Raw genomic sequence first — 23,626 nt, forward strand, 5'->3', positions numbered from 1 at the left:
TACAAGAGCTGGTCTTGGGGGTTCTGGCGTGGGCACATTTACTGTTCCTTGGCCTGGCTGCTGTGCCCCGTCGGTGGCAGCCAGGCGTTGGCTTTTACTTGCTCCTTAGCTCCTTCTCCCTCCTCCCCAACAGCTCCCGCCATTCCTTGCCATTCCTTTCTTTGCGGACAAACTCTGGCAAAGTGACCTGGCTGTTGGCAGAGAAAACATTTCTTGGCGCCTTTTCCCTCCTTCTTCCGCCCTTCACTGGGGTTTGAAATTGCGCGCGCGCGCGCTGTTCCGATTTCCATCGGCTCTGCTGGCAGAGAAGGCTGCTCTGGAATCTCTGGAATGCGGAAATCCCTCCAACGCTCCCCTTTCCCTTCCCGCTTCTCCAAGGCTCTGGCCTCCAGGCGTGATCCTATGGCCAGCGCTGATTTAGTCAGATGGTCCATAGACTCCGCCCTGGGCCCCCGGGAAAGTTCGTCTTTCACTGCCGAAGATAGTCCTTCTTCGAACAGCATTTGTATCGGTTCCGCTGACAAATCCCAACCTAATTTATGGATCAACATGGTGAACTCAGTCCAGTACTCACGGACAGATCGGTTCCCTTGTTTACACGCCATTAACTGCCTGCGCGCCACTCCCTGCTCAATCTCGCTGGAAAACATCAGATCCATGGCGCGAAAAAACTTCCTTGTGTCCCTTAGGGCTTCATTATTGGCTGCCATTAGTGGCCTCACCCAATCTTTGGCCCCGCCTTCGAGATGCCCAATCACATAAGCAACCCTCGAATCCTCATCAGGAAAATCATCAAACTGCAGATTGAGGGCATATTGCATCTCTGTCCTGAAGGCTTGATAATTCCTGGGATCACCCCCAAACTTCTGCACCAGTCCAGGCACTTTCCTCGAGAGCTGGGCGGCTTTCCCCTTTTCTGCATCATGAGCCCTCCTCTCCTCAAGCCTCGCCGTTTGCAGAGCTAACTGTACCTCCAACATCCTGTACCTTTCTTCCAGGCTAGGACCGGCTGCAGCTGCTCCCCCATCTCCGGCTCCGGCTGGGTTGCTCATGATGCCTCTCTTTGCACAAGCTGCTTTCAGGGACTGTCAGATTGCTGTGGTGGGATAATGAGCTGCTTGTGCGTTAAAGCTTGATCCCTCAGAGCTCACTCAGTGTAGTGAAGCCCTGCCTTGAGCGGAGCCCTTCGGGGTGGCTCCGTCAGTCGCTGGTAGAATCTGACAGTGGGCGTTTGCGGAAACGTTTCCAACATAAAAGCTGTTTCACGGACATGCGCCTCCTGGATTCCCTGCGTGACAGTTTCCGGCGAGGGGTGGGGGTCCTTAAAGGGTGTCCTGATACCTCCTCACTGTGCTCACTGGAAGTATCCCAGAGCCTCCCCTCCGACTCCCTTTCCTTTGGAGCTCCCGCACTCCCCCTACTGGTTCCCTCTTCTGCTGAAGAAGTGCCTCTCCTATTCTCCTGAAGCCTTCTCACCACCTGTCCTTCCGATGGCAGTTCCCTGACAATCAGGTTACAGTCAGCGTTGGAAAATATATCAGTCTGGCAGCACCTCTACAAACTCTCAATCAGAGCAGACTGCGCTGGGCTAGATTCAGGGCACCTCCACATATGCAGTTGCATTAGGTAAAGGTAAAGGTACCCCTGCCCGTTCGGGCCAGTCTTGCCAGACTCTAGGGTTGTGCGCTCATCTCACTCTATAGGCCGGGAGCCAGCGCTGTCCGCAGACACTTCCGGGTCATGTGGCCAGCGTGACAAGCTGCATCTGGCGAGCCAGCGCAGCACACGGAACGCCGTTTACCTTCCCGCTGGTAAGCGGTCCCTATTTATCTACTTGCACTCGAAGGTGCTTTCGAACTGCTAGGTTGGCAGGCGCTGGGACCGAACGACGGGAGCGCACCCCGCCGCAGGGATTCGAACGCCGACCATGCGATCGGCAAGTCCTAGGTGCTGAGGTTTTACCCACAGCGGCACCCGCGTCCCTATGCAGTTGCATTACAACTATTCAATTAAACTGTAAGTGATAAAAAGGTCAACAGCTATTTTAGAGGCTGGAAGATCATGTTAGTGAGCTATCTTAGCAGTTGTTACCTTTTAAATTCATCGTGATAGAATTCTGATTTACACGTCACCATCTCACTGGATTGATTGTCATCACGACTTCTCACTCCACCAAAGACATAGAGTTCTGAAGCAACTCCACAGGCCACAGCCCCAAACCTTTAAAAAAAAAAAGATGTAAGAGGAATCTTGGGTGTCCAGGGTACCTCAGAATTCCTGCTCTCTTGACATTAAGCAGAATTTCACAGAGCTACTAACATTTGGAGTGATTTAAAACAAACAAACTATGGCCTAATGTAATGAGATATATGCTATAAAAAAGAGAGACCCCGTCACTCGTAAAATAAAAGCAACATGAAGTCAAGGAAAAAACAGTGGTATCTCAGGTCACAAACACCTCAGGTTACAAACTTCACTAACCCGGAAGTAGTACCTCAGATTACAAACTTTGCCCCAGGTTGAGAACGGAATTTGTACGGCGGTGGCAGCAGGAGGCCCCACTAGCGAAAACGCACCTCAGTTTAAGAACGGTTTCGGGTTAAGAACGGACCTCCGGAACGAATTAAGTTCGTAACCCGAGGTACCACTGTAATACATGCTGTATAGGTGAAGGCATGAAAACCAAAGAGGACAGTATGATCACAATATCACACACATGTAAAAGCCACAACATCAGCTACCTGAGCTGACAAGCCTTTCACACTTGCTCGTTCCCATTATTTTAATCTTATAAGTTTATTGATTGTTTAGAAAAGTATAACTATTTGTTTCTAAGCTGCCTTGCCATCCCCATTGTTCATCTGTCTATGAATCTCATATCCATTGAAACCTACCATAACTCCTGAGACCTAACAAGTTCCTACCTTGGTAGCAGCAACTTAAACACTAAGAATTATTTTCAAAAAATGCAATTCAGTTTTCCAAAAAGGGAACAATCAACTGCACAAACTAAAGACAACATCCCACAGACAAAATCTGCAACCATAACTGCCTATCAATAGACAGTGTTTTGAGTTGCAGCTTACACTCTGAAATCCATTAGTTCTTATGATGTTGCTGTTATGAGAATCTGTATTTTATTACATATTTCTTATTATAATAATTTATATAATTGTTTTGATTTTCACATTGTATAGCTATCGTGTTATGTACTTTCATTTGCATTCCATGTTGTAAACTACCCTGTAGTTTTTTGATGAAGGACAGCATATAAATTTAAATTAATAACAACAACAATAACAACATCAACAACAATACTGTGGTCAGTTATGTAGACCATGTAAATTGGGGAGATGTAGCATCTCAGGAAACGATCCTTGCTGCAAGAAATAAGGGTGGTTTATAAACGCATATATGTGCCTCTATTTTCACCTGTGGAGCACTGGATGGTATGCAGGATTAAGGCAATGATACGTGTTACTAGTAATTTACTAACCTCCTCTCTTTTAGAGGACAGATAGCTGTCCACTGCTGGATCCTTGGGTCATAACATTCAACGGACTCAAAAAGCTTGCCATACGAACCCCCGCCCATTGCATAGATCTTCTTTTTCATAGCCGCATAGCAACCAATCTTAAAAAAGCAAAATCCAAAGCTATCATGCACCGTTTGTCATCTGGTTAATGTATATGTCAGACAGTAATAATAATAAGGAAAAAAATAAAGTGAAGCACGAGCCCTTTAAAATCAAAATACTTATGTGGCGGGGGAAGGAGTTCTCTCACACATTAACCAACAGATAATAAGTTTACCATTCCTAATGCAATTTAAACAGAAAATACAACAGTTGATGAGGTAAGTGTTTTGAGCCATTATCTGGCTCAAGATTGCTCTTCTGGAATTCAACCTTGCTCTGTATCAGCTTGAGATTTAGCCACCTTTCTGAACTTAGGAACACGAGAAAGAAGTGTAGAAATGAGCAGCTCAGAAGTCAAGTAACATTAAACCAAATGCAGCAGTTTAGAAACAGTTTGAAAAATAGCATCCTGTTTTTGCTTAGTTCCTACCTTCCTAATCATTGTCAAGTCCGGTTGCTTCGTCCAAGTCCTATTATAAATGTCATAGGACTCCATAGAGATGAGTTCCCGTTCTCCATCCTCGCCTCCCAGAACATATAGCACTCCATCAATCTCTACCAAGCCAAAGTTGTGCCGTGCCTATTGGAAATAAGTAGAGTAGCATTTATTAAATTCACTTACAAAAGAAACTGAAGAATTTAACAGAAATAACTATTCTAGTTTTTGTTAACCAACATAAATGGATATCCAAAGATCTGATCAGAACAAAACTGCAGAAATTGGGGTGGGTGGGGGTGACGGCTAACAAAAAGGCAAACTTGCCTCGTTCATTGGTGGTAAAGAACTCCATGAATTGGTATCTGGATCATACTTTTCTCCAGAGTTTAAAGTGGCTTTATCTTCATCTTGACCTCCAAGTACAAACAGGAACCCTTCTGAAAAACAGACGACAAAATGATTTGGAAATGCAAGTTGCACTGGTGGCACATCTAGCTGGTATTCGTGAGAACTAGGAGCCTAGTTGGATCAGACCAGAGGTCTATCACCCACAGATGCCCACAAGCAGGACATGGAAGGCCACAGCCCTCTTCCGTGGTTGCTTCCCACCAATGGATATTCATACTGCCTTGGAACATAGAGGTTCCAGGAAGCCATAATCACAAATGACCATCATGATCTTTTATCAGGTATTCAGAATTATGGCAGTTACAGGTCCAAATCAGTGTTGATATCTCTTTCTTTTTGCTGCTTAGTCTTTATACCTTATAATATATGTATTGCAACAGGTGAAAGATGGCTTGAACACTAGTTTGTGGAAATTATATTCCAATGAACGTATAAAAATAAAAATGTTATACTGGGAACAGTTTTATTCTTTCATTTAGGAGATAACACAGAGCAAGATTCCAGTTGTTTTAAAGCAGAACGTTCTTGTAAGAACATGTTTAACAAGTTTCTACTAGATACCGAACAGCAGTTCAAAGCTTATAAGAATACTTCAAAGCCATGGGTTTTGATACCAGTTTTAAACTGATTAAATTCTTTCCTACAAAATCTATTGATGCTTGAATATGTGATGCAACACAGAAAGTCTGGAATGAGTGTAGTTTTCCTATTGCCAAGTTTGTCGAATTTTATTTTATTTGTATACAGTATATACTATATGAGGAAGTTCCAAAGAAGTTGATACACATATGTTTTGCCAATGTTATCTTTTGGTGGTGACACTTTGCTTCTCATGGAAAGTTGCCTGAGCTTTGGGGGCAGGGGAGGACAAACGACAGATGCAGGATCTACCAAATATGTTGCCAATCTTGACTCTAACTGAGTCTCTACCCTTTGGTTGTCCTCCAAAATACTTGAGAACCTTCTTGAGTATTTCACAGGTTAATATTCTCCAAGGCTGTGATCAAAGAAGCAAAACAAACAAACAAACAATATTGGTTTTGAAAACAGTTAACTCATCAGTAGGCAAACTAAGGCCCGGGGGCCAGATCCAGCCCAGTCGCCTTCTAAATCCAGCCCGCGGACGGTCCAGGAATCAGTGTGTTTTTACATGAGTAGAATGTGTCCTTTTATTTAAAATGCATCCCTGGGTTATTTGTGAGGAATAGGAATTTGTTCATCCCCCCCCCCCAAATATAGTTTGGCCCCCCACAAGATCTGAGGGACAGTGGATTGGCCCCCTGCTGAAAAAGTTTGCTGACCCCTGAGTTAACAGATTTAGCCTTGTATTCTCCTACTAAAGAAACAAATAACTTTCCTACCTGCTGAAAGCACACCATGATTTATCCTAGGTGTACTTAAAGGAGCCAGTTCTATCCATAGCTGTCTGTTAGGATCATAAAGAGGGCACATACACCTCATTACTGCTGATGGTTTCCGGGATCTGAACAGGAGAAAAAGAATAAATTAACTCAGCAACCTTGCCCCATACAGCAAATCTTCTACTTCAGTGTAGAAGCATCCATTCTGTTTGTATGCTTTATACTGACTTTTGTTTGAGACTTAAATCCTTTTTGTGTGTGTGGCAGGAGGGTGGCACAATAGGTCAGGCAAGTCAGGAGAAAGGCTCTAGAGCTCAGTGGTAAAGCACATAGGTTGCACGCAGATGTTGCAAGTTCAATCCTTGGCACTTCCAGGCCCGGCTGGGAATGTCCGCAGTCAGAAAACCTGGAGAACCACTGTCAGACAATATTGAGCTAGATGTTATGGCCTGGCATTTCTATTCTGCTAAGCACGTGTGTTTAGACCAGGCTTGTAGAGAGCCACTTGTCTAGTCACTTGTGTTGAGTGACAACTGCCTCTAAGCAACAAGTCACAGAAGCTGCACATTTCCTTTCTATCTTTCAGGCTACTGTACATACAAGTACAGTGAGCAGGCAAAACAAAATAAAAAAATTCCTTCCAGTAGCACCTTAAAGACCAACTAAGTTAGTTCTTGGTATGAGCTTTCGTGTGCATGCACACGAAAGCTCATACCAAGAACTAACTTAGTTGGTCTTTAAGGTGCTACTGGAAGGAATTTTTTTATTTTGTTTTGACTATGGCAGACCAACACGGCTACCTATCTGTAACAGTGAGCAGGCAGTTTTTGTAGACATGGTTGCAAGGTTATCTGGTACTCCAGCATGGTGAGATATGGGTTATGAAGTATTCCTATAGAAATAAAACGTGATTTGTTCCCTCTTAGTGTTTTGAGGAGGTGGTTTTCCACAGGGCTTCACACACTGGTGACTTAGACAATAATTTGTACAAATAAATGAACTCTGAATAAGTCAGTCACCTTCCATGTTTTTCAGCTCACATACCTCTGTCTTTGGCCAGTTTACAAGTTCTTCATGTTGAATGGATATTATAAACAATTAAATGGTGGTATGTGTAGTATGCATGTCAAAGGCACATAACCCTTTGCTTCAGAAGAAAAATGCCTGTTTCCTTGCACTGGTAACACTGCTAAAGGGCAGGATTCAAGGAACAGTGGGCAGAAGGATAATAGCTGTTAGCCCTGTTGCACAAACATTTGCACATTAACTTGCATAAGAGTGCACACAGCACTGTAGCAGGTAGGCTTTAGAGTAGTTTTCATGCTTCCACTTGTGCAAGAGGTGGCACAACAGAAGAACATATCTGCTATTGGTTTATTTATTTTCCTTGTGCAACACCTTGGTCCAAGCACAAAACTACCCTTTTGGTGAACAGAAGAAACCTCCCACAAATGGAAGTGCATCTTTGGATACAACTCATAGTTATAAGGCATACAAGAAAAAATAAAGCACAATGTAGTTTTGCAGCTTAATCTCAAATATAACCAACAATAGGACAATTACTCGAGTATCATCCCTCTCCAACCCCCATCCACTTCTGAGATCTGAAATAGCATGCCTGAGCCACTTACACTCTTTCTTCACCACCAACAGTGACAATGCACTCTGAGTATCCTCTGGGTTTAAAAGATGCTAGCATTGCCTCCCCCTGCTGTGGCGGAGTGAGTGGAATGTTGCTACATTCTTTGACAATTTCCCGTACCAGTGGGTCATTCATCATTTGCTCACGCAAGTAGGTAGCATCTAGCCCAGATACCCACACAGCTGACATTACATCCTTCATGTGAACCTGAAGAGGCAGAAAGATATTTTAGGCAAACAAACAAGCCAAATCATAGAACAGTCACAAGAGCATATGGCTTTATGGAAAGCTTATTTCTCAGAATCCCTGCTTATACAACACCAGGATATACTGACTTGGAAGAGGAAGCACTGACATGAAAAATGCCACAGCATATGGATTATTTTGGTAATATGAAGGGCTGTCTCTATTTTGCAATTCTGCAGAAGTACATAATATGGCACTAGGAGTACAAATCAGCTTCCTTTAATCTAATTTTTCATTTTAAAACAAGTTCATAGTCCTTATGGCTGAGAAATAGGCTAGAAAGTGAGTGAAGAATACCTTCCTACATCTCAGAATCTCAAGGGGCAGCTGAATAGTTGGGGAAGACAGGAGTCCACTATACAGCAACTTGCTCCTCTCTCTGACTAGGCATTGCTAGAATTATACAAATTAGTAAAATGTAGAATGAATTAAGGAAATTAATGTAAACAAAACATGTAAAGTTCTTTGGCCAGATTAATCTATATATGCTGCAGAATTCAGTTTTTCTTGGTGCAGAATGTCTGGGTACAGACAGAATGATGCTGGTAACATCAGTAGTCTACAATATGGACCCAAATCCCACAATGCATTGCAATTTGAAGCACCCAAGTACAATGAAGTGCTGGTTATTTTTTCTGAAGCAGCATTACGTAACTTCAAATTCTGTACCTTTCTTAACTCAGGGTCATGGGAGATCCATCTAATAACTGCTTCAAAAACATGTCTTTCATTCCCAACATTCAGCTTCTCCAAGGACAGCACTTCTTTTGCTTTCTGAGGACTCAGTTCCAGAAACTCCTCCGTACTGCTAACATCCCGGAAGTGTGTTTCCAGATATTCGGAGGCAAGATAATGAACATGACGCAGACAATAGTGTAGTGCAAAGTCCCGGATTCCAATACAGTTCTCAGCAGCAATGCAACCTTCCAGAAACTCACAGCACAGAGTTTTTAGGTCTGTAAGCAGCAATAAATCAGCAGCCTGCACAACGTCCTGGATGGTGTCTTCACTTAGCTTGATCTGCAAAAGGTTTATTTTGGAGGAGAGGAAATTACAACTAGTTCAGTTTCAAATATGAAAGGGCAGCACTAGTGTCCATTACTGCAACTAACTGTCTTCCCCCTTCGTAGCTTGGTGGAGTTTTGCCTCTACTTTAGTGAGAAGGTAACAGCACAGCACTGGAGAGGGAAGTAGAAGTGTATGCTGTACTTATGCCATGGGCCTTCTTTCCTCCACCTCCAGTATACTGCCTGTGTCACTTGTCACACATTTACACATTGATCATCTCTGAAGTCATCCTGGAGTCAGAGGTAGGATGACTTCAGTATGATACTGGAATTTGCTTGCTGCAATATGTGGTGAGAGCCACTTGCTTACATGACTTTAAGACGGGGATCAGAAATGTTCATGGAGGATATGTCTGTGAAAAGACACTAGCCATGACACCTAAACAAAACCTGCAGGTTGATAGGTGGTATAGTATAGTCACGGGGGAAGAAACATGGGGAAGCATTTGCATTCACACCCAGGATTTGGACTTCCTAAAAGCTTCTAGCTAGCCACTACGAGAAACAAGATGTTACACTAGTTGGACCCATGGTCTCATCCAGCAGTTTTCTTGTGCTTTTACTGTATGTAAGATCATGCTCACAATCTCTCAACTGTTAAACCAAAGCAATGTGCCCTCTTGATAAATAACGTAAGGATCAGACCAGCTTCCACCTCATTTAGCAAACTTTGCAAGAATCTCAGCAAGCAACAGGGATGAGATAGTCCATGGGAAACTGGTCTGCAATCCACTACTTCAGGAGTATGGAACTTCTGGCCTGTGGACCAAATTAGGCCTGACGATTTGGTTAACAATTTGGCCTGCAAGACTATTTTCCCCAAACAACACCCACCATATTTGACATTAGGTATGGTGCAGGGAGAGAGGCAGATGCAGAGGAACCACCAGGAGCCTTGAAGTGTTCTCCTAATTGCAAGTGAGGCTTGTTGTCAATGTGGCTGATTGGCAGTGAAAGCAAACCCCATGGGATTGGCTGTGTTATTTGGTATCAGCTGCAATTAGGAACTTTGTAGCACAGATCATCTCTGCCCAAAGCAGGGCTTGTTACTAGCACTGAACTGCTGAACGGAGTTTACAGGAAGCCCCACTGGTATCAGCAAACACCAAAGCTTGGACTGAAGTTGGCGATATAAAGGAACTCTTTCTGTTAGAGCAGCTCAAGCTCAAGCTGCACTTGCATGAGATTTTTTTTTACTTTGGCTGGGATCTGACCAGCCACTCTGATAATACATCCTGCCTCAATCTACTTTCTGCCCATTCTATTCAAAGGGTGTTTTGAAGGTGTAGATTATGACTAGAACTGACATACAGAGATATGTAGGAATAACCTTGGAAACACAAACCTGACCACTGAAGATGTAGTCCAAAATCTCTTTCATAATATCAACAGATATCCCTTCAAGTTCAATTTTATATGTGGAGCCATCATCCTTTGGAGGATTATAGTTCAGCTTTGTTCTGAAATCAGAAAACATAGCTGTTTTTACAAAATGATTAGAACAAGACATAAACAAAGGAAGGTCACATACAAAAATTTCTCAGATTTCAGAATAGGTTTTTCAATTACATATGAACACACACTATTAAACAGAAGTACTAAGAAAAGGAGAAAAAGCAGCTGTTTAAGTCTGTAGTATCACTTAATGGTATCAGCCTGTGGATGTTTAGTGCACAGCATAAAATTCTTTCATGCCAGCTGTTAAATATAGGAAGTTAACTCTGTTTTCTTAACAGGAATTTTGATCAACACATTATTTCTTATTTGCTATGCATACACTCCCTAAATCTGCTCAGTTCATAGCACAGGATTTGTACAGAATTATTTCAAGTGATAAAAAGATAAAGTTTTCCAAATCCAATCAGATATAAACCTAAGGTTGCAAAACAATCCACACATTTCCTGGGAAACAACGTTCATTAATGACCACACACTAATCTGGATGCCTAAGGGAGACCACACTTTGCCAGCCACAATGAAAGGCCTGGAATAGGGAAAGGCATAAGTTGTACTGGAGCAGATATAAGGGATAGCCAGAACAAGAATATAACATACTTAGCAATGCCTGCATTGAATAGTCTTGATATATGCTATAATGAGAAATTATTATCCATCCATTAGGGGCATGTGAAGCCTTAGGTCTGTGAGCTGCTGGCTGCAACTGGGGGGGGGGGGGCAATTGTGAATCAGTTGGTCCTTAATTTGATCCAGCAAATCAATGCTCATTCCCACATGTCCTTTTTGATCTGGAGACACCATTCATTCACACATTTTATTACATTCATATCTCATCTCTCTTCCATGGAACTCAAGGTGCACATGTGTTGTCTCACTATGTGGTAGGATAGGCCGAGAGGCAGTGACAGGCTCAAGGTCACGGAGTGAGCTTCAAGGCTGAGTGGCGGTTACAACCCCAGTCTCCCAGGTTTCAGTCCAATACTGTCTCTCAGTCATATTGCAAGTTCCATCTTATCACAATGTGTAATCTCAGACAGCTAATGGCAGGGCCTTTGAGGTTTTATGCCAACAGGCCTCAGCAGTAATGAAGTAATCATCTCTGAGCTTTCAATGGCAACTGAAAACAGCTCAGAAAAACAAAATGGGAAGGAGAAAGAAATACACATCAGGAAGAGTTTTCCTCTAATTTATTCTCATTTCATTTCTTTTAGGAGTAAAACTGACTTGAAGGTTTCCAGATTTAAACAATAGGCTAGGTTGCCTACTGGCCAGTAGATCAACTCACAAGTAATGACCTGCATTCCATTTCAAGCAGAAAGCTTATAGAGGGCATAGTTACAAAGTTAAACCCGTGCAATCATTTTGCTGAAAGTTTAACAAGTCTTATTCATCATCAAAATGACCTTTAATGTTTAACCTTAAGTGTTTGTATATAACACGAAGTGGGATTTGCATAACACAGAGCTACAGGTGGTCTGTGAAGTGTCTTTAGGCATCTCTCTCTTTAGCTATCTCTCTGTGTGTATGCATATAGGAAGAATAAGCTATATACTTCTGAAATTACATCTCCTCATTAAGGAAAGATCAGCTACCAGGCAGGATATCAAAACACAAAGTAAAAATGTTAGTAATATCAGATATACAAATCTATTACAAATCACTCAAGTAAACACTGAGTCAGCAGAATGCTATTGCTTAAGGTTGAACAAAAGAATGGTATCTTTTTCAGTAAACACATTACACAGGCATAAATAGGACCTGGAATGAAGATCTCATGCCTATATTCAAAGGCAGCATTAGCCACTTTTGGAAACACTTCAGGGTCTGTTTAGGTGTTGCAATTTAAAGAGAAGTATCAGTTTGATTTGCGTCTCAGGCACACATACACCCAACTCCTTTACCACAGGGAAGAGGTAATTAACAATCCTGCTCTATATCATGTGTTATCTTACTAATGACAAAGTTCAGGGCCCAACTACACTTGATGACTGAAGATACACGGCTTTAAATGACAACCTGCCTCAATTATATGTAAAACAATGGGCAGGTATGGAATCGAAACCACAAAAGGAACACAAAGATTGAGGTGCTAAGCTTTCTCTACTTATGCCACTTTTACCTCGCCTTCCATCTACTGTCTAAGGTCTCCCCCCCCCCCCAAAAAAAAACACACTAAGGATACAGGAAATTATCCAAGTCTGAAGAAAATCACCTTGAGGGGGCTGAAGGAGGGGCGTGAATAGCACTCTGTGCCAATGTTAGCCTTTTGCACTTTATATCTCACCCCCTCAGTTATTATGGGGGCAGATCCACATTAACACACACAGATCCAAAGCCACCAGGTGCCCTTTGCTGCAAGTCAATGTAAATGACTGCAGATTTCTCTACTGCTGAAGTCTATATGGGTAGCTTTTGGTATCAACTGACGGCACCAAGACACAGTTAGGTTAACTTATTTCTATGAAGATTTGTGATCTGCCAGAAAACATCCCCATGTTAGTCCTAATGAAGTATTGTTTAATTGTATTATATAAAAGATGACAAGCCATCATTATTGTTTTTATACCTGTAATGCTTCCTTGCTGTAAATTCTGCCTTTTGCTCATGAAAATGTTTCAGGGAGTATTATATTCCACATCAACATGATGCAGCACTTTAAGGTTAAACCCCTTCCCCATAAAGATTTGTTCAACAAATTAGCAAGGATTTCTGTCTCCCCTCACCTTCTGTTCCAGGTCACACCCTAGCCTTTTGGCAGTGCACATTAAAGATATCAACTTTCACCACACCCTGCTCTGAGTGGCAATTTTCCAAATATTTTGCTTACGTACTTGTTTTCAGGTGCTCTGTACATGATGAGCAACCTCAGAACTCAAAGGAAATAAAAATAAATCCTTGCAGCATCTCTGTATAAAAACCAGGGTACTTGTCTCTGCACTCAGCTGGTGAGGCCTTCCTGGCAGTGCCATGTGTTCAGTATGGTGTCACCAGAATTATGGAATTTATCTTTTTTTCTCCCCACTTGGCCCTTTCCAAGCTGAATTATTGTTTTAGTTTGCAGCTGATAACATCTATGATGGATTTTTATTATGTTTTGTCATTCTGCTTCATTATTGATTATATTTTATGTATTTTTGTATACTCTTGTTCATTGCTTAGATAGTTTATACTAAACAGCTTACAAATTCTTAAAATAAGGAATAAAAAAATTGGTTTTCAACTGGTAAAAAGTCAGCTTTTTAATCTTTCAGAATTTGTGAAGTCAAACAAGGTACTGTATTATAAAGTTTGCAATTTGTAGCATTTAATAGGCCAAAGGCAAGCTAATGATGACATAGCTGGTCATGTCTCAATATATCAATTACAATGTTGCAAAACTAAGAGCTGGCACTGCCTGGACTAGTAGCAGAGTTTAGCAACATAGTCTTTAAAAAAAATGTTTGTATTAAAGGATTTCCATAGTTAACAAGGGTACATGCAATGTTTCCGTTTTCAATTCACAGAGTCCTTTCTACAGGTCAGTTACAGTTAGTGTGAGACACTGCTGTCATACACATTGTGAGTTTGTGGGGGGGAAATAATCGGAGGGGGGAGAAAAAAGGAGGGGATAAACGTTCATTCTTTTGCTTAGTATACGTGCAGTTTTTGTGTCAGCATTGTGAAGATAGGTCCTTCATTTGTCTGTTTGTTTCTTTGAAGGCGGTGCAAAAGACTGGAGAATCCACAGCTTAGTTGGTTGCATTTAGTCAACTGCAGTGGGTTTTGTTTGTTTGAACTATGCCAGGGTGAGAAGGCTGATTACCGAAGAATTGATGCATTTGAATTATGGTGCTGGAGGAGACTCTTGAGAGTCCCATGGACTGAAAGAAGATCAAACCTATCCATTCTTAAGGAAATCAGTCCTGAGTGCTCACTGGAAGGACAGATCCTGAAACTGAGGCTCCAATACTTACTAAACGACTAAGCAACAACAACAACAACAACAACAACATACCGGGGTGAAGGCATCCACAACAACAACAACAACAACAACAACAACAACAACAACAACAACATATCAGGGTGAAGGCATCCTCTTTTGTTTGTCCCCTGGTTAGCTTCAATTTGTTGGTTAGCTTTCCTAGTAGGGTTGTTTCCCATACAATTTGGTACCAGTGGTCCATGTTTACTCCTAACAGGTCCCTCCAGTGTCTAGTTATGACACTCCTAGCTGCTGAGAGTAAGTGGCTTATGAGCTCTTTGTCATCTGAGTGTGCATTGTTGTCTTGGAAAATGTTTAAAAGGGCAGTTCTGGAGTTGACTGAGCTTGTTGAGGGTTGGAATACCCAGCTCCTGGCAGCCATCAATGAGATCGCACCTAAGCGCCCTCTGCGACCCCGCAGAAACCGGGCTCCCTGGTTTACCGAGGAGCTCCAGAAAATGAAGCGATGTGGACAGACTCCTCCGAGCTGGAAAGCCCACCACTTGTCCTCTCAACGCGTGCCCATCCTGGCTGATTAGAGCGTGTCCAGACGAGGTGCGGGCCCCCCTGGGGGATATCATCAATCTGTCCCTTGGCACCGGGACATTCCCAGGGGAACTGAAGGAGGCAGTGGTGCGTCCGCTTTTAAAGAAAACATCATTAGATCCCTTAGATCTATCCAATTACCGCCCGGTTTCGAATCTTCCATTCCTGGGTAAGGTGATTGAGAGAGCGGTTGCTGAACAGCTTGGTAGGTTTCTGGATGAAACATCGGCTCTGGATCCATTCCAGTCCGGCTTCCGCGCTGGTCATGGGACCGAGACGGCTCTGGTCGCCCTAACAGATGATCTCCGCAGGCAGTTGGATCGAGGCGGGTCAGGGCTGCTGATTCTTCTAGACTTGTCAGCAGCCTTCGACATGTTCGATCACGAACTCCTGGACCACCGCCTTGCCGACGTGGGGATCCAGGGCACAGTCCTTCAATGGCTGCACTCGTTTCTCTCTGGTCGGAGACAGAGGGTGGCGCTTGGGGGGTGGAATTGTTATCCCGCCACTCCTTGGTGTGTGGAGTGCCCCAGGGTGCGATACTCTCCCCAATGCTTTTTAACATCTTTATGCGCCCCCTCGCCCAGCTTGTCCGGAGTTTTGGGCTGGGCTGCCATCAGTATGCTGATGACACCCAACTCTATCTGTTGATGGATGGCCATCCTGAGTTGGCCCCAGACACACTGATCAGATGCTTGGAAGCTGTGGCTGGATGGTTACGTGGGAGCCGGTTGAAGTTAAATCCTTCGAAGACAGAGGTCCTCTGGCTGGGATGGGACGATATGGGATTGAGGAGGCAACTCCCATCTCTTGCGGGGGTGCAATTAGCGCCAGCACCGTCCGTTAAGTTTGGGTGTAATCTTCAATACCTCCCTCTCCATGGAGGCGCAGATTGCAGCTATAACAAAGGCGGCATTTTTTCATCTCTGCCAAGCTAAGCAGTTGGCTCCTTACCTCTCTCGCCCTGACCTAGCCACCGTGATCCACGCGACGGTCACCTCCAGACTGGATTATTGTAACTCGCTCTACGTGGGGCTGCCCTTGAGACTGACCCAGAAACTCCAGTGGGTGCAGAATGCCGCAGCGAGACTCCTTACGGGGTCTTCGCTGCGAGATCACATTCATCCGGTGCTATACCAGCTACACTGGTTCCCGGTGGAGTACAGGATCAGGTTTAAGGTGCTGGTTTTAACCTTCAAAGCCCTATACGGCCTAGGACCCTCGTACCTACGGGACCGCCTCTCCTGGTATGCCCCACAGAGGAACTTAGAGTCTTCAAATAAAAACATCTTGAAGGTCCCAGGCCACAGAGAGGTTAGGCTGGCCTCAACTAGAGCCAGGGCTTTTTCGGCTGCGGCTCCAACCTGGTGGAACGCTCTGTCACAAGAGACAAGGGCCCTGCAGGACTTGACATCTTTCTACAGGGCCTGCAAGACAGAGCTGTTCCACCAGGCCTTTGGTCAGGGCGCAGCCTGACTCCCTCCTTTGGCAATCTTTACAAAACTTTAGTTTATGGTTGCCATCAATTTTGACTTTAATTAATTTTTATAATGTTTTTATAATGTTGCACTGTTTTAGTGTTGTTAGCCGCCCTGAGTCCGGCTTCGGCTGAGGGGGGCGGGATATAAATAAAATTTATTATTATTATTATTATTATTATTGCTTCTAGTACCTGCTTTGTTATTTTACAGGTTTCTCGAAGGACTGATGTTCCAAAGGGTTGAATTTGGAGGCATTCCCAACACATGTGGAGGTATGTTCCTGTGGTGGTACAATCTCTCCAGCATATAGCTGAAGTTCCTGCATGTATCAGTGCTAGCTTCCCAGATATTAGGTACTATTTATAAATTAGTTTCAAACTGAGTTCCCTTCTTTTGGATGAGATGGACTTAAAAGGGTAGTTTAGACCACAGTTTGGGTAGGGTTTATTTCATAACTTATAGGATGCTCCCATTGGTCTTTGATTGTGTTGAGGAGCTTTGTAGAATCTTGGAGTAGTTTTTTGTACATTGTGGACACCATCCACTTGCTGTGCCCCTCTGCTGTCAGGAGGAGTTTTTCAAAGGTGGTGAGAGGTCTAGTGCCTGCTGCTTTGATTGCTGGGCTATTTAAGGAGGTGTGTAGTTGGTGTTGGTTCAAACAGGGTATTTGGGTGTCCCCTAGTATTTCTTGTGCTGGTATGGGTTTGTCATTTCTGTAGAAGTCTGTTAGGCGGTGTAAGCTACTGGCTTCCGTGTTTTTGTTGGGAGGCTTTGGGCTGCATGGTGGAAGAGTGGGTGGTGGGTAGGCCTGGACAATGTATCAATACATTGTCCAGGACCAGTTTGAGGGCCAGAGTATGATGCCAACTTCACCTGGCAGCATATCATGGGTGAGACTTGCTTGCACCTTACCTTCCTCCACCTGCTTCCTACCTCTGCAAATTGGGTGCTGGCGCCAGAGAGAACTGCAGCGGTTTCACCCAGCGCCCCATAGAGCCGGGGCAATCCTCGGTTGTTCCACCTTCCATGTGCTGGGCGCTGGCAGTGGAGGGAGGAGGCTGCCAAACTGAACAGGTATGGTCAGCGCCCCACATGAATGTCCACCCTGCAACATTCATCTAACCCCAGAATCCTTTGCCATGAAGCCCCCTGCATATTGCAGACACTAAAGGCATGAACTTGGAAAACCTGTTGTGTTCACAGCATGAAAATATGGTTATAGCAAATTAGGATAAGAGCAACAGAGAATTTCAATCAAGGCCAAGGGGTACATTCAGTGCAGCTAATGCACTTTCAATGTCATAAGAAAATGGGACTAGGAATTCTGCACAATTAAATGTACAACAAACACAAGACCTGCTTTTCTAGCAGGGCAGGATAAAACAAGAGAGATCAGCTACCACCTTCCTAAGTTGACATTCCTTCAATTTGTATGCTGTAATTTCAGGGTCCACCCTGGACATTTTTCACAACTGAAACTGTGTATATTACATGCAGGTCTCCCTTTCTGAACACAATGAAATTCCCAGGAAATCATTCATTAGGCAAGTGTTCACATAACAAGCTGACAATTTCCATTATTTCCTGTGGGAACATTTCTAATCCGTTATTTGTCCAATCTCCCCCTCTTTCATGGTTTCTTTCTGAAATGGCTGCCACTGACCAGCAAGGAACAAAAGTTTATGTTCAAAAGTAATCCTGAACAAATGTTCTTAGCTATCACACCAACTTTTAAAGGATAAATATGGGGAGATATGTTTATCTTTCAGATATTAATGCAAATTTGGATAACTAGCTCAAATAAAAAGGGTCTGTGTTCATTAAACAAACCGCTACACAAAACCTCTGATCTATTAAGTTTTTTTTTAAAGTAAACATGATATTTAGGAGTTTAAACTGCAACAGCCTACAAATCACATTAAAAAACCAAAATACAACCTAGTATGCCAAGATGTAACAGAAATGGTAATTCCACATATAAAGGCAGAAGGGAATGTGCTAACCCATGTTGCCTAACACTTCCATTAGCCAAAAACACTCAAAGTAACAGCACGACTACCATTATTACTCACCCAGTTATGTTCTTACATAATCTCCAGAACTGAATTTAAATCTCACTCAGTCATTAAAATTAGGAGCCAAGTGATGCACACCACCAAATTTATGCAATGACTAAGGAGCTTTAGTCATCTGTCTTCTCACAAGCTTCAATAAAAACCAATCAAAATGCTATAAAAATCAGACAATGCCAAGTAGAAAGAAGAAAGAAGTCTGAGACAGAATAGGCAGGCCCACACCCTCTTGCAGCCACAGCAGATAGCAACAACTTTAGATCTATTTATGGTTCTTTTATGTTAGTAGTTTTTAACCAAGTCTTCTAGGAAGATATTTGTACATCAGAAATAACAAGTTTACAGCACAATTACTCAAGAATCATTTGAGCCTTTTGGGCTAACAACAGGACAAAAACATTACATTAAGATGTAGAAATATTAAAACTATATTTAGAATTTAGAATTGTAATCCAAACAGTCTCACGATAAATCAGTGGGAACCCATGTTACTCTGCTCTACAGACCCACACCTAACAGAAATAGGCCAAGAAAAAAGAAAAGAAAAAAATTGAAAGTCACCCACCCACCCCTCAGACAAGGCTCTCTATGGATATGCTAATATGCCAACTCACTGGCACACTCAGTGTATCCAAGTCATATCAAACATATTTCCATTTTCTCAGAATACTTGAAGCACTGATTTAATATATGGCTAGATGTCTTATAAAATGAAAGAGAATGATTCTTATTATATCTTGGCTATCTGAATAGTTTACACAGCATAAAAATAGCTTGAATTGTATTCTACTTGCCAACCACTAAACTCATACCTGCCCCTTTAGGATGTATGGCAATACAGTAGTACCTCGGGTTACATACACTTCAGGTTACAGACTCTGCTAACCCAGAAATAGTACCTCGGGTTAAGAACTTTGCTTCAGGATGAGAACAGAAATCGCGTGCTGGCGGCGCAGCGGCAGCGGGAGGCCCCATTAGCTAAAGTGGTGCTTCAGGTTAAGAACAGTTTCAGGTTAAGAAAAGACCTCCAGAACAAATTAAGTACTTAACCCGAGGTACCACTGTACTAATAATTAGCATCTGTATAGCACATTTGAATGTTCAAAGCACTCTACACACATTAGTTTCTTATAATTTTTACCACCCAGGGTGGCCCATTCTGTTTTGCCGCCTGAGAAAAAAGGGAAAGATGCCCCCCACTCCAACGAAGACTTGCTTACTGGTGTCACACAGCTGTGGCTTCTGGCAAGAATCATGGAATTCTTGTGAGATCTCATTGGAAGCCACCACTGCAGCTGCACAACCCTAGCAGAGGCGGGAGGGACACCACCCCACAGGATTCTGCTGCCCAATGCAATTGCTTCAGTCTGCCTCATGGGCAGGCCAGCCCTATTACCACTACACAACAAAAGGTAGGCTAGCATTATTACAGTGGTACCTTGGGTTAAGTACTATTTCTGGGTTAGCGGAGTCTGTAACCTGAAGCGTATGTGTCAGAGCTGCCCGAGGTCCCAGGTCACAAAGGACCAACACCAGTTCTTGTTATATACAAAAGTCTTTATTGAAGATCAGTTTCGATTTCAAAGCCGTAGCGCACAGCTCTACGTCTTAAACTCTAGACCGCTGAAGCTCCGTCTGAATCTCCTCCCCCTAGACACCAGTTTAAGACTCTAGCCTTGCTCCACCTCTTCCTTTGCTCTTTCCTCCTCTGGGTCCGCCTGTCCGCTGGGGTCTTGCCCTTTCTAGACTCTTCTGACGCTGAGTCCCCTGAGTCTTCCCCCTCCCTCCGGCGGGCTTTAGGACCTGGTTCCCAATTCGGGCTTTCTGCTGTCCCGCGCGCCTGTACATTTGAACTTGGCGCGCGCGCCCAGCCGGCCACCTTTCTCCTGACCGTTACACTGCTCCTGTCACTGCTTCCCCCTTCAGGGGGGCTAGTGGGATCTGACTTCCCCTCCGTTCCCTCACTCTGCGATGGAGGCATGGTCAACCCTGATTCATCTTCTCTCCCTACTGGAGGGGACGCTGGCCCTGATACATGGGACTCTTCCCCCCCGCTACGCTCTGGTGGGGAAGCTGGTCCTGATTTCCAGCTGCTGCTTTGGGAGTCCCCGCTGGCCCCTTGCTTCTGGTGCGTCCCCCCTGGGACCCCCCTTGCCCTGGCCATCGGCGCCCCCTTCTGGGAATCTCCTGAATCGCTGGAGAAGCTCATGGAATCTCTCGGGCCACTGTCATACTCCCCTACGCTGCCCTCAGATTCTTCCCCTTCGCTCTCCGTTTCCTCTCTCCCCTGTGCCTCTGCTCCTGAGCCCCTGACAGTATGTAACCTGAAGCGTATGTAACCCGAGGTACCACTGTATTCTCATATTGAAGATAGGGAGCAGAGGTCATGGGAGAGTGAATTTGTGGTAGAGATGAAACTAGAACCTGGGACTTACTCACTGGCTGTGTTTGTACCTTCACACTAAGCCAAACCATGGAGTAGTACAAACATGCTCATTCTGGAAAAGGAGATCACATTTGTTTTACCCCTCCCTGGGCTTTTTAGGCCAGCATAACACAACAACTAAGCCCAAGTATTGTCTGAACCCAGGATCATGGTGATGAACTCTCCTTCTTAACCATCATCTGTAGCCAAGATTTGTTCTATGGTTAAGCAGGAGAGAAAACCCACAGCTTTGGACAGCACACTAAAGCCAAACTTTGGGCTTAGCTGTTGTCTTGTGCTGACCTAGAGTCAGACTCCAGGGAGGAACAACGCTGATGTGAGCTCCTCTCCGGGAGCCAATACATTAGCACAGTCATGGTAAGTCAAATTCTTTCTTACTGCAACATATGAACCAGGACTGTTATTTTGGGTTGGATGATATGGTCATATTATCTTGGATACAAAGGGAGGCTGTTATAGCCATAAAAAAAACCCTTAATGGTTGCTTACTCAATCTAGATCCAGCATTAATCCACAGGTGACTAATCCATACATCATTTTGCTGACTATTCCAAGTCATTCACAGGTACACATACTTCTCTACAAAACTGCGAGCTACATCAACCTTTCCCTTTGTTTTTTTCAAAAACAATAACAAACACACATTCCAAAGTTCACGGATCTTGGGATGAAGAGAAGGTGTTCTTTTTAAAAAAGTCATTGCCAGTTGTTCTTGATTCTCTTTTGACTCACTTCTGTTTCTGAATCAAAAATTTAAATGTAAACAAATCCAAGGGTGGAGTAAATTCAGGGGTGTTGCCCAGGATGCCTAACAGTACAGTATAAATAAGTGCTTCAATTAAAAATGATAATGTCTTATTACTGCTGTTGTTATTATTATTATTAATAATTTATTTAAACCCAGCCTTTTCCCTGACGGGACTCAAGGCATCTTACAAATAACAACAAGAATTGCCATGAACATAGAAAACCAATCACTGAAACAGTTAAACGTTAATAGAATTAAAACTATATACATATATAAAATCTGTTTAAAACATACAAATAATTACAATAAAAGCAGCATGGCACCAGCCCTTTCATTAAAAGCAGTCAATTCTTCCCAGCTGAATTTGAAAACTGTTGTTCTGAATCTTTTACCAGCATCTTATGATTTCTAGCAACTGTGCAGCTGGGATTTGTTCTCAGGCAATTTTAATTCTCATTCTTGTCCCCTTGCTTCAGGCAACAGGCTTTTTGTCTGGTTCTGGCCTCTCCCTTTCTTAATTAGACATGTGGGCTGACATTCATTTTTCATCCATCAGCATTTCCATTTCCCCATTATGTCTAGGGGCACATTACATATACTTTAGCAAAATGCCCTATTATAAAACATATCTTCAGGAGGAAGAGTTTCCTTACACAGAATCCTGATGCATTAACAGGAAACCCTGGTTTTGGTTTCAAATATGCATAATGGATTTCACTGCAAAAATACCCTCTAAATTATGCACAGTTATATTTATTAAACCAGCTGTACCAGAATACAATAACCATCTAAATAAACCCCTTCCTTATAATTTAGTAACATCTATAAAACACTAATTTTTATAATCTATTCAGAAATCTTATTTATGAAATGGGAAAACAAAACTCTGAACTAACTTGAAAATGCAGAGGTTTTCTCCTAGCCTGGGTCCTTTGCAGATAGAATCATAGACTGTAGAGCTGGAATGGACCTTGAGGGTCATCTAGTCCAACCCCTGCAATGCAGGAACCGCAGCTAACACATCCATGACACATGGCAATCCAACCTCTGCTTAAAAACCTCCAGGGAAGGAGAGACTACAAGCTTCCAAAGGAGTCTGTTCCTGAGTGCACTCAAGATGTATTGAGCCTTTAAAGGACATTGTAAATATAAACGATGTACAGTAAAGTGAAACTTAAAATAAATAAATAAATCATATGCTGTATTTCTGTTAGCCACAAACTATTAAGGAATAGGTCCTCTGCTAGGCCAAAAAAACTATTTACTGTTCAATGAAATTTGCTTTAGTTTAGCTACTTTCCATTTTTACAGCAGGTCAAATTACATGTTATGGTAAGCACCTATTTTTAGAAAAAGTAGCTACACAGGTCCTAGATCTGGGCTGGGACTGCAGCCCATGATAAGGGGTTAATCCTTTCCTCTCACACCATTTCCATCTGAAAATCCCAGCCCAGCCCCACTACTACACGCAGCAGAAAGCACCTTCAGGAGAAGTAGCAGAGGTGAATGGTTTTGTAAAGGTGTGGCACTGAGGGGAACAGGGTTGAAAGCTCTTCTTTGCATTCCTGATTAGGTTCCCCAACAGTTTCTTTTCTTAAAAGTACTGGCAGTGATAAAAACACTTAAAAATGTACACCTAGCATCATCTAACATGCAGTTTGACTAAAAATATGCACTTTTGTTCCCTTTCCAGATACCATTCCAAATTTAAAACAAACCCTATGCATTAAAAAACACTTGCACACTCCTGCACCCATAATAACTGATTCAATGACAAAGATCTTATCTTGTCCTTCTCAAATTCTCTGGAACAAATGTGGATACAAATGCTTACAACCATCTACAAATATTTTATTTGTTGTTCCTATTATTGTCCCTAAAACTATTGTGTGTGTTGTGACAATAAAAAAAAACTACAGAACTCTTTATTTCACTAGGCATCAATACTTTAGCTCACTAAGGCTAAAGCTGAACAAGTCCCACTAGATAAACTAACTTTTCATGTTTCTGAGCCAGTTGTTCATGTTTTCTGGACCAATACAGATTACAGTGGTACTTCTGGTTACGAACTTAATTCGTTCTGGAATCTGTTCTTAACCCAAAACCGTTCTTAA

At 43.0% G+C, this 23,626-nt stretch overlaps 1 protein-coding gene across 1 annotated transcript in view; it reads right to left on the reverse strand.

Moving 5' to 3' along the window:
• The window catches only part of GAN (gigaxonin), a 39,584-nt gene that overhangs the window by 9,165 nt on the left and 6,793 nt on the right, over positions 1–23,626 (reverse strand). Inside the window, exons 2-9 of the mRNA XM_079989330.1 lie at positions 10,146–10,260; positions 8,403–8,753; positions 7,477–7,694; positions 5,846–5,967; positions 4,401–4,513; positions 4,068–4,217; positions 3,497–3,633; positions 2,092–2,220 (exon numbers count right to left, since the gene is read on the reverse strand). Of these exons, the coding sequence (XP_079845456.1) occupies positions 2,092–2,220; positions 3,497–3,633; positions 4,068–4,217; positions 4,401–4,513; positions 5,846–5,967; positions 7,477–7,694; positions 8,403–8,753; positions 10,146–10,260 (1,335 nt within the window). The remainder of the gene's footprint in view (positions 1–2,091; positions 2,221–3,496; positions 3,634–4,067; positions 4,218–4,400; positions 4,514–5,845; positions 5,968–7,476; positions 7,695–8,402; positions 8,754–10,145; positions 10,261–23,626) is intronic.

Source organism: Podarcis cretensis (genome assembly GCF_951804945.1).
Source record: "Podarcis cretensis genome assembly, chromosome: 8".
Taxonomy (NCBI): Eukaryota; Metazoa; Chordata; class Lepidosauria; order Squamata; family Lacertidae; genus Podarcis; species Podarcis cretensis.